The sequence below is a fragment of the Elgaria multicarinata genome, chromosome 2, assembly GCF_023053635.1.
Source record: "Elgaria multicarinata webbii isolate HBS135686 ecotype San Diego chromosome 2, rElgMul1.1.pri, whole genome shotgun sequence".
In the NCBI taxonomy this organism is placed as follows: domain Eukaryota; kingdom Metazoa; phylum Chordata; class Lepidosauria; order Squamata; family Anguidae; genus Elgaria; species Elgaria multicarinata.
Genome location: NC_086172.1, coordinates 16361909 through 16377935, shown reverse-complemented (window position 1 = coordinate 16377935; position 16027 = coordinate 16361909). Strand labels below are relative to the sequence as shown.

General features: G+C 46.7%; 1 protein-coding gene across 1 annotated transcript in view; it reads left to right on the top strand.

Moving 5' to 3' along the window:
- The window catches only part of LSS (lanosterol synthase), a 52328-nt gene that overhangs the window by 34247 nt on the left and 2054 nt on the right, over positions 1-16027 (top strand). Inside the window, exons 15-20 of the mRNA XM_063116070.1 lie at positions 1509-1658; positions 2300-2396; positions 3788-3893; positions 11040-11105; positions 12746-12826; positions 15227-15397. Of these exons, the coding sequence (XP_062972140.1) occupies positions 1509-1658; positions 2300-2396; positions 3788-3893; positions 11040-11105; positions 12746-12826; positions 15227-15397 (671 nt within the window). The remainder of the gene's footprint in view (positions 1-1508; positions 1659-2299; positions 2397-3787; positions 3894-11039; positions 11106-12745; positions 12827-15226; positions 15398-16027) is intronic.

Genomic DNA, 16027 nt, shown 5'->3' with positions numbered 1-16027 from the left:
ATGAAAGGAGTACAGCGTAGGCGCCAGGCGGACCTCTCTGGGGAGCTCGTTCCACAACCGGGGTGCCACAGCGGAGAAAGCCCTCCTCCTAGTAGCCACCTGCCTCACTTCCTTTGGCAGGGGCTCACGGAGAAGGGCCCCTGCAGATGATCTTAAGGTCTGGGTAGGTACATATGGGAGGAGGCGTTCCTTCAGATAACCTGGCCCCAAACCGTTTAGGGCTTTAAATGTCAATACCAGCACTTTGAATTGGGCCTGGACCTGGACTGGCAGCCAATGAAGTTGTAAAAGGACTGGCGTAATGTGATCTCGCTGGCCAGTCCCTGTTAATAACCTTGCTGCCCTGTTTTGCACCAGTTGAAGTTTCCAGACCGTTTTCAAAGGCAGCCCCACGTATAACGCATTGCAGTAATCCAAACGAGAGGTTATCAGAGCATGGATAACTGTAGCTAAGCTATCTCTGTCCAGATAAGGGTGCAGCTGGTATATCAGCCTGAGCTGATAAAATGTGCTCTTTGCCACTGAGTTCACCTGTGCCTCAAGTGACAGTTCTGGATCCAAGAGCACCCCCAAACTACGGACCCGATCCTTTAGGGGGAGTGCAACCCCGTCCAGGACAGGGCAAACATCACCTCGCCGGACAGAAGAACCACCCGCTAACAGTACCTCCGTCTTGTCTGGATTGAGTTTCAGTTTATTAGCCCTCATCCAGTCCATTACCGTGCCCAGGCACTGGTTCAGAACAGCCACTGCCTCACCTGGGTTTGATGAAAAGGAAATGTAGAGCTGGGTATCATCCGCATATTGATGACACCTCAGTCCATGAAATTCATTAAACAAAAAAAAACACTACTGTTTACAAAACAACATTAAAGCTCTACAGTTTTCAACCAAGCACCAAAAAGCAGGGAAATTGTGAGTTAAGGCTCACAAGCCTGAACACCACATCCTCTCTAATGAGGCAGAAGTGCAAGTGGTTATCCGGAGATGTGGACTCAATCTTTCACCAATCTTCTTGAAATTTTCAGGTTATGTAAAAGCAACATTTCTTTCTGGCACATGTAAATTTCAGGAAGACTGGTGAAACATTTTCGATTTTATGAATGTTAGAATGACGCCCCCCATACCCCTTTATCATGATGGAAAGTGTTTTTTCTGGTCAGGCCTTAACTAAAGAGGCACTGCCGTGCCTCTTTTAATTTGTCTTCCTGTAGTTTAAAAAGAGAAGTGCCCACCACTTTGTGACATATTTTGAATTTATTAAAGATTTTGATTATGTTGTGTTTTTTTACCTGAACTGGATGGAATTTTTTTTGAAATTTCCAAATGATTGAACGGGCTATCTACAACTTACAGGTTTTAATGCCCTGTTTCCCTATACTTAAATAACATTGGTAAAAGACTGGGAAGGTCTGCTGGACAGCATTTGTATTGGTGGTCCTGCAAGAATCCTTGTTTTGCTTTCCTTCTTAACCCCCCCCCCGCCTCCATTTTCTAATAACCTCCAGGGTGGATTTCCCTTCAGTACTCGTGACTGTGGCTGGACAGTAGCTGACTGCACTGCGGAAGGGCTGAAGTCAGTGATGCTACTGCAGGAGAAGTGCCCGTTCATAAAGGACCACATCCCACCTGGCCGCCTCTTCGATGCTGTGAATGTGGTGAGTGTAGGGGGGCAGCGCCTTCTTCTACACGCCCCCCTCCCCCCGGGGCCAACTGTGAAGTGAGCAGCTTTTGGCTCGCTAGTGGTCACAAACCGGAGGTAGGGTTTTCTTGGCAAAACCTAGAGCTAGATAAGCAGCATAGGGGGGAGCTCTAAGAAGAGAAGATTGAGGGGAGACATGATAGCAGTCTTCAAATACTTAAAAGGTTACACAGAGGAGGGCTAGGATCTCTTCTCAGTTCTCCCAGAGTGCAGGACACGGAATAACGGGCTCAAGTTAAAGGAAGCCAGATTCCAGCTGGACATCAGGAAAAACGTCCTGACTGTTAGAACAGTACGACAATGAAACCAGTTACCTAGGGAGGTTGTGGGCTCTCCCACACTAGAGGCCTTCAAGAGGCAGCTGGACAACCATGTGTCAGGTATGCTTTAGGGTGGATTCCTGCATTGAGCAGGGGGTTGGACTCGATGGCCTTGTAGGAGCCTTCCAACTCTGCTATTCTATGATTCTATGAGTGTTGCTGACAGGCGCAACGCTGACCACTGTTAGGGGCTTCCGGAGTTTCCCTCTGAACTCCGTCTTGTACCCATGTATACTTTATGCAAGTTGCACTATTTCTTTTCTATATCTGTCTTTAGTTGCTCAACATGAAGAATGCTGACGGTGGCTTTTCTACCTATGAAACTAGGCGTGGGGGCTGGCTGCTGGAGCTGCTGAATCCTTCGGAGGTGTTTGGTAAGAGCCGGGGCTTGGGGCTGTGTTCAAATCAGCTATTGAACTTCTCTCCCAGGAGATGGAAACCAGCTGGAGTCATTCCCCTAGGCAAATGGTTTAAGCGTTCAGAGATTAAGTCTGCTGTGGTCTCATTTTGGCCAGTGGGATCACGGTCTCTGTACAACAGAGATTTATTTATTTATTTATTTATTTATTTATTTATTTATTACATTTATATACCGCCCCACAGCCGAAGGTCTCTGGGTGGTTTACAACAGTTAAAAATGGTAAACATTAAAAAGTATACAAAATTTAAAAACCATAAAAACAGTATAAAAACAACAGTATCCATTTAAAAACAACAATTCTGGGGTCCATTAAAAACAAATGAATGGATGAATGGATCCACTACTTCTGGTGGATGAATGGATGAATGGATCCACTACTTCTGGTGGATGAATGGATGAATGGATCCACTACTTCTGGTGGATGAATGGATCCACTACTTCTGGTGGATGAATGGATCCACTACTTCTGGTGGATGAATGGATCCACTACTTCTGGTGGATGAATGGATGAATGGATCCACTACTTCTGGTGGATGAATGGATGAATGGATCCACTACTTCTGGTGGATGAATGGATCCACTACTTCTGGTGGATGAATGGATGAATGGATCCACTACTTCTGGTGGATGAATGGATGAATGGATGAATGGATCCACTACTTCTGGTGGATGAATGGATGAATGGACCCACTACTTCTGGTGGATGAATGGATGAATGGATCCACTACTTCTGGTGGATGAATGGATGAATGGATCCACTACTTCTGGTGGATGAATGGATGAATGGATCCACTACTTCTGGTGGATGAATGGGTGAATGGATCCACTACTTCTGGTGGATGAATGGATCCACTACTTCTGGTGGATGAATGGATGAATGGATCCACTACTTCTGGTGGATGAATGGATGAATGGATCCACTACTTCTGGTGGATGAATGGATGAATGGATCCACTACTTCCGGTGGATGAATGGATCCACTACTTCTGGTGGCCTCACCACGTTTTTATCAAATTGTTGTAAAAAAGCTGACCACCATTTCACTTGAAAGGAAAAGAGAAACAATTTCAAGTAGCAAGAATTAGTGATGTCCTTACACAAGAATGTGATATCTCTTTTTTTGGGTTTGGAATGTAAGGTGTGTAACACATATGCTTTTAATTAATACTGTGCCTAATAGTGTATGTCCCACAACTGTGAAGCTTAATAGTGCAAACTTTACCATGGACTATGACACTTCCGCCCCCCAGATCACTGTCTGCTGTAGAGCTCCCCCATGAAAAGCTTGCTTTGCTGGCTTCTGCTAACTGGGCGCACTTACTTTCTCGTTGCTGTGTCTCGCAGGTGATATCATGATAGATTACACTTATGTCGAGTGCACCTCAGCAGTGATGCAGGCACTGAAGCATTTCCACGAGCGTTTCCCTGAACATAGGGCCCTGGAAGTCAGGTAAAAACCAACAATGAGGAGCAGGAGGAGGAGCAGCGGGAGGGCGGGGCAGAAAAGCAATTGGTGGAACGTTCATTTCAGAGAAGACTCCTGGAGTGTAAGCCGTTCCGCATTTGGCCCTTCTGTGAGGTGGGGGTACATGACAATTTCCTGAGGAGACATCCATTATGGCTTAACTCCTCCCACTACCCAAGACAAGCAAGGAACACATGACCAGGCTTTTTGCCTTTGTCCTCTTGGCCTCGGTGGCTCCTCCCAGCCCCCCAGTTCATTCTTTGCCTTTGCCGAAGGCAGAGTTTGTTCTTTTCTTTCTTCAACAAACTCCTTTCCAGGCTTTGTTTCCTTTCAATCCTTGTTTCTCTTCTTTAAAAGCAGGCAAACAAATTAACAGGGAAGAAGAGATTTTGCTGATCATAGAATCATAGAATTGTAGAGTTGGAAGGGGCCTATAAGGCCATCAAATCCACTCCCCTGCTCAGTGCAAGAATCCACCCTCAAGCATCCCTGTGAGGTGGCTGTCCAGCTGCCTCTGGAAGGCCTCTAGTGTGTGATCTTTTTCTGGCTCTTCTGCTTTTTCACCCCAACACGGCACCACCTAGCCAGAAGATCTCCAAACATAGTAAGGGAAAACAACAGACATTAAGGCATATTAGAGTCCTCAACTGCCCCTCGACCTTGAAGAGCTGATGGTTGCTGTGCTGCCGCTAAAGGCGAGAGGCATCTGTAGGGGCCCCCGTAGTGCTGCCAGAACAACGGCAGCCCAGTAGGTAGGTTGGAGCGGAGCCCTTGTGGAACTGGATGCCACAGGGTCTCGTGCCCTCTCTGTAGCTCCTGCCTCAGAAGGGGCCTTATCCTGGCAGCAATGGGGCTGAGTTTGTGATTTGCACGTAAGCATTCCTTGGGGCCCTGGGAACGGGAGGAAGCTGGGACACGCCCATTGCTTTCCTGCCAAAAATCATTTCCCCAGGATTGTGCAGCCTGCTTTTTTCAAACGCAGCCTTTTGCAAGGGATAATATGCAGCTGTAGCAGCAGCCCCCAGGCTCTCCCTCATGCCCTAGAGGACCTTCAGCTGAACAACAGGCCCTTCCTCCCCAGGATCAGTCCTTGTTTAAAACCATTCAACAGACCTTTAAAAGGGAATTGGTTCTACTCCCTGATCAATTAAAAACCAAACCAAACCACAAGGTCCTCTTCTCCTGCTACTTCCCCACAGCCACAGAAAAAACAAAAAGAGGGCACTTCGGGTCAAGCCCTCCAAGATGCCTGATAAAAATAAAATGCCCAAATCTTCTGCTGAATCAGCCCGATTCCCAAAACCCTCACCTCACGGTCTAGGGAAAACACAATTGTGTTTTAAACTGTTGGGTGTTTTACTGTGGTTTTAATTTTTGTGAACCGCCCAGAGAGCTTCGGCTATTGGGCGGTATAAAAATATAATAAATAAATAAATAAATAAATAAATAAGTCAAAGGGAGTCTCTCCTGAGCACCCTTCTGACTCAGACTTTTTAGTTTTTTGTCAGGTGAATTATAGGATCCTGGGACAGTGGGTGAATCTTCCAGTGTAAGTATAATTAACAGTGATGATTTCCTTCCTATTCTGTCCAAAGCCCTGGCGTCCCTGAAAATTAATTCCTCTCAGGCAACAACCAAAGCAGTCTTCCAGAAGTGAAGCATTATTCTCAGATCCTACGCCACCTTGCTGTGAGATAACTTTTCCTTTTTCCTTTGAAAGATTAGTTAAAGCTGAATGGAGGGGGGGGGGCCCTGCCAAGACAAAAGGGGTTCCAGCGAACCTCAAAAATTCTACTCCTTGCCATAGCTGGTTATGGAAGAACTTAAGATTCCTCTAGTTGATGCTCCGGTGGCAGCATTACTTTCAGGAGCCATAAATCCTAAGGATGGGGACGCCCCCCCATCAAGGATCCTAGTGAAAAATGTCTTGAAGCAGCATTGAAAAAGGCTCATTGAAGCTACAGCTTTTGCTCCCAGTGCCCTCCTCTATGGCTTCCTCCCCAGCCACACTATCTTGGGTTGAAGATATCATCAACAATATGGAGTTGGATAGTTTTTCATTGCTTAAGAGTTTTTCTCAATTATACGAAACATACACCTTTCAGATATCCCACGTTCCGTGGCTTCAACCACAGCAGCAAGGCATTCACTGCGGTTGGGACACTGGAATATGGATGTTTATTTCCAAAGAAAACCTGAGCACAGTTCCTATCACAAGAACACACCTGTTTGGAGAGGATGCCCTCAAAAGCATTCTAGTAGATAAGAAGAGGAATGTGCCCTCTACCTTGAAGAGGGATGATAGGAGGTTCTCTCACCAGCTTCCTCCTCCTCCTCCTCCTCTTCTTCCTTTTGTCCCTTCAGATCGCCATTCAATTCATCTTTTCAGCCACACAATTGTAAGTTCACAAAGCCCACTTGGTCTAGAACCAGATTCCAACCTAATACCTCCATCGTGGGTAGGTCAGGCCTGCCTCAGTCCTCCCAAGCCCCGCAGGAACAATTCTGTCTCTCTTCCTGCACGTGGCGAAGGAAAGATACAACACTTTCTTCACACGTGGGAACAGATAGGGCAGGACACTTGGACTCTCAACAATATACAACATGGCTTTTCCTGGCGTTTCACTCCACTCCCAAGAACAGGGTTCTTCCCTCGCTGCTTTCAAGATCTGTTCAATTAGTGGCAGCAGCAATTGCCCATCTCCAAGAGATAGGAGCAATTGAACCTGTTCCACCACCCGAGCACTTCCAGGGAGTATACTCCATTCTCTTCTTGGTCCCCAAGAAGGAAGGGTCCTCCTGGTGTGCCATATCGGATCTGAAACACCTTAGCAGGTTTGTCACATACCACAAATTCTGGGTGGAGACCCTCCAGACTATCAAGGAGGGGGATTACCTTTCACCCATAGATTTTAGAGAGACTTATTTCCACATCCTCACTGGTGCACAAATCAGAGGTTTCTCCACTTTGTCTACAAGTGGCACCACTTTCAGTTCAGGGAGCTCCCCTTCGGCCTCACATCTGTGCAAAGAGCCCTCTCCAAGCTAATGCTAGCAGTAGTAGCCCATCACAGACTCAAAGCCATTTACATGTATCCCTATCTGGACCACCTTTCTCTAAGATCCCCATCACTGACAAAGGCTCATGCAGATCTACAGTGTCTTGCTTCCAAGATTACGGGTTCTTGATAAAATTCAAAAATAAGTCCATCTGGGGGCAGTTTTATTCATCTCCAAAGGAATAATTTCCCTGTCCCCAGACAGGTTATCCAAGATTCACCAGATAGCAACTCTCCTTCAAACTTGCTCAGCAGACATCATATTCCCTGCAGAAGTGTTAGGTCTCATGATACCCTGCTTAGGAATGATCCCATGCACCAGGTCACATTCCAGACCCTTACAGTGGCTGCTTCTTCCTTTTCAGATGGAAATAATCTGCAGGCGCCACATCAAAGCCATTCTGCCTCAGTCAGTCAGAACTTCTCCCCTCTGGTGGAGGACACCACACAGCAAAGGGCACTGCCATTCAGGAACCCCATTGCATCCTTGTGACTACAGATGCCAGCCTGGAGAGAGGGGCATCTGACTGCCAGGGCCATCCCATTCAGGGGATCTGGCCTCCCGAGGTGAAACACCACAGTATCAACTGACTTCCTATCAAATACTTTGTCTAGTTTATGGGCCCTGTCCATTTCCTAGTCAGAACAGACAGCACCAAAGCCTTAACCGGCATAAATCATCAAGGAGGAATGCCATTCAAATCTCCACACAGCCTTCCTCCACTGGGCAGGATCACACCATTCTGCACATTCCTACACAGCACATCCAGGGGACGCAGCCCGATTTTCTGAGTTGAAAGCAACTTGACCCAGGCCCTGGTAGACCTATTTGCCTCCCTGCTTAACAGTCAACTACCTCGCTTCTTCTCCTGACCCTTAGCTTAAAGAGCAAAAGCTGTAGACGCTCTCAATTCCCTGGGACCAGGGGCAGGCTTCATGTGTTACTGATGTTTTTCCTCTTTTGGCCAGGGTCCTCAAGGAGACCAAGGAGGAATGGGCAACTGTAATACGTAGAGCTGCTTTGACCCCGGAGACCTTGGTTCTACCAAATCCTACGACTGGCGGAGTCAGACGACTGGGTCCTTCCATAGGGTCAGCCTGGGTCCTTGTCCCACAATGCCCAGTGTGGCATCTGGTCCCCGAATGGCTGCACCTTGCCACCTGGTTGCTAAATGCTGCACCCTCCTCTCCCTAGGCTATTCAGCCAAGATGATAAACACTAGTTTATTTTCCAGGAGACCATCCACAAATCGAATATACGAAAAAACGTGGACGGCATTCATTTGTTGGTGCAGGAGAAAACATGTAGATTACAAGATGTCAGGAATCAGAGTCGCTCCTTTTTGTGCCACCAGTGCTGGATATGGGACTCAAAGCAAATACACTTTGCAAGCAAGCTCCAGCTCGCTCTTCTGTCCTTTCTGAGCCCTGCCACAAGCCACGTAGGGTGCATCCGCACCTTAAACGATTCCTCAAAGCAGCACCACTTATCTCCTCCATACATTGTTTTCCTACGTGGAACCTACATACATTCCTTTCTGCTTTCCCCTCTGCACCCTTTGAGCCTCTCAGCATTGTATCTCTTTGTTTCCTCTCACTTAAAAGTTGTTATTTCTGGTAGCTATAACCTCTACCAGGAGAATGTCAGGGTTGCCAGTTCTCTCTCCATGAGGGGCCGCCTCTGTACATTCAGCAAGGACTCTGTCACACTCCAGTTGCATCCCGCTTCCATTCCAAAAGTTAACACTCTTTCCGCCCTAATCCATCTCACCCCTCTGAGTGGCTCTGGCACACAACGGATGTTAGAAGGGCCATCAAAATCTTCTTTTAAGAGGACTGAGGAACTCAGACGTTCCGATTCCTTATTTGTTTCCTTTCAGCCTATTTATTTATTTAAAACTTTTGTATCCCACCGTGTATCACTAGGATCTCAAAACAGATAAAAGTATACAATATAAAACAGTAAATATACACAGCTAAAACTAAACCATTAATCCAGCTAAAACCAGTATAGAATTCAAAAGCAGTAAAAACAATTAAAACAGTTAGGACAATGTGTGAGCTTGGTGAATTTAACCATTAAAGGCTTTGTTAAAAAGCCAAGTTCTTTACTTGGCAACAGAATAGAGTGAGCATTGGCACCAGTCAGGCCTCCAAGGGGAGGGCATTGCACAGTTGGGGTGCCACCACAGAGAAGGCCCTCTCCCATGTCCCACCACAGAGTAAGTCTTGTGTTGGTGGGATGCGGAGGAGGGATCCTCCAACAGATCTCAAGTCTCGGGCAGGCAGATATAGTCTTAGGGTAGAAATCCTCCTGTGCTACCCTTACCACCAGGTGGCTCAAAGCATGTATTTTTTGTGGCCTGTGAGGTTTTTTTTAAAAAAGCCCCAGATGACAATTTGGTGTCATCTGCAAATTATCAGATTTGCAGATGACACCAAATTGGGTGGGATAGCTAATACCCTGGAAGACAGAAACAAACTTCAAAGTGATCTTGATAGGCTGGAGTGCTGGGCTGAAAACAGAATGAAATTGAATAGGGATAAATGCCAAGTTCTACATTTAGGAAATAGAAACCAAAGGCACAGTTACAAGATGGGGGATACTTGGCTCAGCAATACTACAAATGAGAAGGATCTTGGAATTGTTGTAGATCACAAGCTGAATATGAGCCAACAGTGCGATATGGCTGCAAGAAAGGCAAATGCTATTTTGGGCTGCATTAATAGAAGTATAGCTTCCAAATCACAAGAGGTACTGGTTCTTCTCTATTCGGCCCTGGTTAGGCCTCATCTCAAGTATTGCGTCCAGTTCTGGGCTCCACAATTCAAGAAGGACGCAGACAAGCTGGAGCGTGTTCAGAGGAGGGCAACGAGGATAATCAGGGGTCTGGAAACAAAGCCCTATGAGGAGAGACTGAAAGAACTGGGCATGTTTAGCCTGGAGAAGAGAAGATTGAGGGGAGACATGAGAGCACTCTTCAAATACTTAAAAGGTTGTCACACAGAGGAGGGCCAGGATCTCTTCTCGATCCTCCCAGAGTGCAGGAGACGGAATAACGGACTCAAGTTACATGAAGCCAGATTCCGGCTGGACATCAGGAAAAACTTCCAGACTGTTAGAGCAGTACGACAATGGAATCAGTTGCCTGGTGAGGTTGTGGGCTCTCCCACACTAGAGGCCTTCAAGAAGCAGCTGGACAACCATCTGTCGGGGATGCTTTAGGGTGGATTCCTGCGTTGAGCAGGGGGCTGGACTTGATGGCCTTGTAGGCCCCTTCTAACTCTGCTATTCTATGATTCCTGTGCATGTTACAGCAGACTCCACTAGGGCTGCAGCTGCCTCAGCAGCATTCTCTGCTAATGCTCCCTTACAGAGAGCAGCTATGTGGTCCTCACACCACACTTTTGTAAGGCATTATCGGATAGACATATATGCTGCTACGAAAGCAGAATTTGGTTGTAGAATGTTACAACAGGTGTTAATTCAATCATAGGGTCAGCCCTATGGGAATAATAGCTGTTGTACATCCCATAATGGATGTCTCCTCGCACCACATGGGAATGGAAAGGTGGGTACTTACCGTGAAGTTCCATTCTGATTCGGTGCACAGGAGACATCTGTACCACAACCCCTTGGCAGGCTGACCACGCCTGTTCATACTAGCATGGAGTGTGCCAATTCTCAGAGAAGCTTCCCCCCCCCCCTTTTTCCTTTTCGACCTTCGGATTTTGAGTTACTGCATTAACAGCTCCTCAATAATTACTGTCTTAAGTGCTCGGCCAGAAAATAACTGAGTGGCCGGGAGGAGCCACAGAGGCCAGGAGAAAGGCAAAAAGCTTGGTCACATGTTCTTTGCCTGTCCTGGGTAGTGGGAGGAGTTAACCCATAATGGATGTCTCCTGCGCACCGAATCAGAGTGGAGCTTCACGGTAAGTGCACCCAACTTTCCAGTGACAACCATCCCAATGTGAGCCAAGAGAGAGACTTTTATCACTTCCAATCTGGGTTAGATATAGTAGGGGACACTCACAGGGCTCCAAAGTTTCCCACTGTTTCCTTTTTGCTTAGAGATACCCTCCGGAAGGGCTTGCAGTACTGTCGGGGCGTGCAGAGAGCTGACGGCTCCTGGGAAGGGTGAGTTTCTTCATAAAGTTAAGCTCAGCTTCAGCATCTTGTGTGGGCCTCCAGTGGGAGGATATAGGGGAATGCAAAGCTCCTGCCAAGGGTGATAACTATTATAAATCAATTGTTTCAGTTCTTGCATGTCTATTGGCAGAAGCAATGAATGAAACATCAGAGACTGGCATCCTTCCAATACCATGAAGTAAAGCAAAAAATGTAGTTATGGCAAAGCCAAATAACCCAGCTTTAGTATCCTACTACATAACTTTTGTTTTGAAATAACGATAGTAAGACTTTTGCTACTATATTAGCAACAAGGCTGAATACAAAATATATACATATACATCAAGCTGGCTTCCTATCCAAATTCGTATTTGAAAAATAACATTAGGAAAATAATATTATAGATTTTCTTTCCACAAGAAAACCAAAATCAAATAAACAGTTTAATTTGCTTTACTGAGATTCAAAACCATGCTAATAATTCACCATGCTAATAATCCATGCTAATAATTAAGACTTTAATTTCCTCATATGTCTAAAATTGATTTAAAAATTAATCAAATCTGTTTTTAACCAACAGAAACTTTTGATCTTTTTAATATTTGATTTAATCCAAGATTGAAGTTTATTCCCAGTTTTAAACCCCTTCAAAGCCTCAAAAAGAAAAGACTATTTGACACCCTGGAAGCCTTTTTCCCCATCTAAAAATATAAAACTGATTCTAGTTTCCTTGTGGAAAGTGAAATCCATAATTATGCAGTTTACTACAGACAATGACATAGAACAGGATTCCAACTTTTGCAATGTTGTGTGTTTTTACTTTTTACTTTTTTTCTCTCTGTATACACGCACACACACACACACACACACACATTATACATAATAAAGTACTAATTAAAAAAGAAATGGGAAAATTATACAACTTACTGAAAGAAATGTGGATCTTCTGTCTCTGCTTTTTGCAATCGCTTTTCATTCAGAGTCTATTCTGACCAAACAAACTATGGGGCTGGCTATACGACAGCCCATTGGCGCCACGAGCCCCCAACCCCTTGCATTTGCACTCCTGCAGGGTTGTCCCCACTGCAAGGAGTGAGCCGGGGGTTTGCAACAGAGTGGAGGAGGAGGAGAAGCCGCTGCCGCCTCAGGCACACCATTCCACACTCTGCTGCGGTGCTGCTTCCCCCCATCCGCGCTTCCCTCCCCCCCGTTCCCCCCCGCCCCGGAGCGTTCCCTGACACCATTTGTTTCTTCCGACGCCGGAGGATGCGCGGAGGCATTCCAGCAGCTTTTCAGTTTGCTGGCCCACCCCTCCTTCCTGTCTGGGCAGATGGCGGCCAATCAGGGCTGGCCATGGCTCTGCTGCAAGTCCGGAGCAAGATGGCAGGCGGAGATGCACCGTTGTCGTTTTGCTCCGCAGAAAAGTGTTGGGTCAGTCCCTGACTTCTTTATTTTGGAATGTCTGGGTAAAGCCCTAGTGGGGCACCGCAGTGGCTTCTGTGCCATTTAATCTTTATAACCCTGGACACTGAACCATTCAGGGAGAATGGCTGTTTGTGGAAGGACAGCCATGTTTCTTGAGCAAAGTGCCCAGGGTTTTCACCCTCCTAGATAATTTACATTTGCCTCTGATTTCTCTTCCCTCTTAGGTGTTGGGGCGTGTGCTTTACTTATGGCACATGGTTTGCATTGGAAGCATTTGCATGTATGCAGCACACCTACCACAATGGGTGAGTGAACACTTTCTCCCAGTTTTATAAGGATGATCTGTTGATTAGGAGAAGTTATTTGCAGAAGGACATGTCTTCTTGTTACCCTGTTCTGTGTGGGATGGGGCTCTGCAGGAGGGCTTCCTGCAAATTGAACAGAGCCTTGAGACAAATTGCTCTGGAGTTCAGCTTGGTCTTCAGCAGGCCCTAAGGGAAGGTCAATCAGCCTCTTTTCGGGTCTCGCTGGCCTGGTTGTCTCCTGGCACAGGGGAAGAAGTAGAGGTACTCTTCCACACATTATTGGTGGGGAGCCTTCCTGATGAGCTTCCTACTCTGCAACTGTGACACCTGATCTGCTCTCCAGATGTTTATGCTGCTTCTCCTGTATGCATTTTCCTGGCCCTGCCAGAAAGCAGGAGGACCAGCCAATCAGACGTTGGAGTTTCAAAGCCCAGGATTGCTTAGGCTTTGGGGAGAGGTGATGGGGAGTGGCAGTTGTGGAGAGGAGGAGGAGGAGAACTTGGCAAGACTTTATGGAATCCACAGAGAAAAGTTTTGGGGATCTGCTGTTACATTAGGGAGAACTGAGAGATATAACTAATTGACTTACGGACCAATTGGAAGGGTAGCGGAAAGGAATTGAGGGTAAGGACATAAGTGCACTAGAAGCTCTCCTGAGTTGCTTCGGGAACAAGTAGAGGAGATAGAGAAGGGGGAGTTGCTCCCTTGAGCAGAGAGTATCACCCTAAGGGAAGACCAGCCATTTACTCCTGAAATAAAGAATCCTAAGAGTCTGGAGGCTTGTGATGCCTCTTTTATCTTTCCTCTCAAGATTTAGTAAAACAAAACCAAGTTCTCATTTCAAGATGGCTACTCTCTGTTTGAAGGTGCCAAAGAAATAGGAAGAAATGCTTTTCATTCTCCTTCCTGGCTTTAGGGTGGGGGAGGGGAAAGGACGTGGGTCTTGAATTAGCATCTCTGGCCATAGCCTGGGGCAGATTTTCAACCTTTCACTCATCCATGTGAAACCGCTTGGTGATTGCCTTTAATAAAGGACCCCACTAAGGTGACATTGCTAGTCAGGTAGGCTTGAATTATTTTGGAATGGCAGATTTTTCGCTGTGTCCCAGGGCTTCTTCACACAAGTGAAATAAAACATGCTCATGACCAGCCACTCATGGAAGTTCGCAGGTCCTTTTGACAACGCTGGCAACTTCCTGCACGTCTCCCGCACCCTCCCCCCCCCCCGGTAATTTCTTTTTAACACCCCCCCCTCGGTGCCCCCGTGATATCCCGATTCTGCTGAATTATCTCAGAATTTCTTACCATGTACAAGGGAAGTTGCGCTATAAATCACCCACTTGAGGGCACTGACCCACTCAGAGCTATAAGCAGCGAGAGGAGGGGAAGTTTTCCTTTATAGTTCACATAGTTACCTCTCTCCTCCGGCCATGTAGTGCAGCCCCATTACTACTGCGCAAGACAAACAGGAAGCAAAGCCCTGATAAGGAAATGCAATTTTCTCTTAATCTGAAGAAGCCCTCTGTTTTAGGCAAAATATGTGGCTTTTTTCCTCTCTGAATTCAACGCTGTCACAGTAGTGAGGGGTTAAGAGCTTTAGGGTACAATCTTACACATGTTTAGATAGAAAAAAGTCCTACGACTCCCAGCATTCCCCAGCCAGAATGCTGGGAGTTGTAGGGATTTTTTTCTGTCTAAACATGCATAGAATTGGAGTTTTAAAAGGCTAAAAAAAAATTGGTTGAAGAGGTCACACAAAGTAAATCTGGCTTGTAATGGTCCTTCCATCCGGTGAAATAAGACGGCTAAAAATCAACATGTTTACTTCTGTGACTGTCACCCTTGAGGGATGATGGGAACATTAAGCCAAAGCATCTGGAGGGCCACAGGTTGCCCACCCCTGCTAAGGCAAGATCTGCAGTTTGAGAGAACTGACAGGAATGTGTAGAGGAAACCAGAAGCTAGAGGGCTCACCAGAAAAGTGCTTGCAGGACGCCCTGCATGCAGTTCTGCCTGGGACGTGCTTGGCCTGAGTCTTCATAATGGAGGGGTGGCTCCTGGGCCCTTTCCAGGGTGAATAGGTGGGAAAGTCTGCACTTGCTTGTTGCAAAGGGAGCACGATGTTCTCTGTCGCCCCCTAATCTTGGAAGCATGTGGAACAGAATTGAGCCTCTCTTTCCAAATGCAGTCTACTGCTTCCAAAAATAGCAGCGGTAGCAACTGTTTGTTTGTTTTCTGCTTGGCTCCTGCCTCCTTTCAATTACTTTCTGTCTTGCCACCCTGCATTTCCTGGTATAATAAAACCCCTTGCTCTGTCCTTCTACTCACCACAGTGTGCTCCTCCTCCAAGGCCACGGGAGTGCCCGTTGAATTCCCGCTCTTCTTCCTTTTCTGTTCCAGAGTGGCCTGTGGGGAGGTGTCCCGTGCTTGTGAGTTCTTGGTCTCCAAACAGATGGAGGATGGTGGTTGGGGAGAGGACTTTGAGTCTTGTGAACAGCGCAGATACGTCCAGAGTACCACGTCGCAGATCCACAACACCTGCTGGGCTCTTCTGGGGCTCATGGCTGTCAGGTAAGAGCTTGTGATGGGCGCGACATTGACCCTTCCTTCCTGTTCTACACTGATGGCCAGCGGCCTCTGCATGGTGCAGGAGGCCAGATAGAAGCAGCGACCACTCTTTCTGGTGCTGACCTTTCAGTGATGTGCTGGTTATCTAGCAGCTGGATCCCGTAGCTATAGTCCAGTTGATGCTAGCTCTTAAGTATTCCCACACAGCAGCTTCCTGGATGGCTGCTGTACCCTGTAACACATAGCCAGTGGCATAAGACCTCTCTTGGGAAAAGGCAGACAATCTTTTCCCCTTAGAACTCCCTTGTATTCAGCCTTGGCAACTCCAAGTTAAAGTAGGGCAAGTTTGGGAGCCTGGGGGCCATTTTGCCCCCTTCCAAAGCCCCCTCCCCCCACAGGGCACTGTTGACCCCAAAAAACCATTTTGTGTGTTTTTTTCCTAGTCTGGGCATTCTGAAATAGCTACAGAGCTCTAAAAGGGCCAAATTTAATTTGCGAGCAAGCTAAATTCAACCCTTGGGTGCTCCGTAGCAAGCTAAATTGTCCCAGACAAGCCCCTGATTGGGACCATGCTGACATGTTGGGTTTGGCTGTCCAGCCTGGAATTCTGCTGCACTTAGAAAAAGCTTTCCT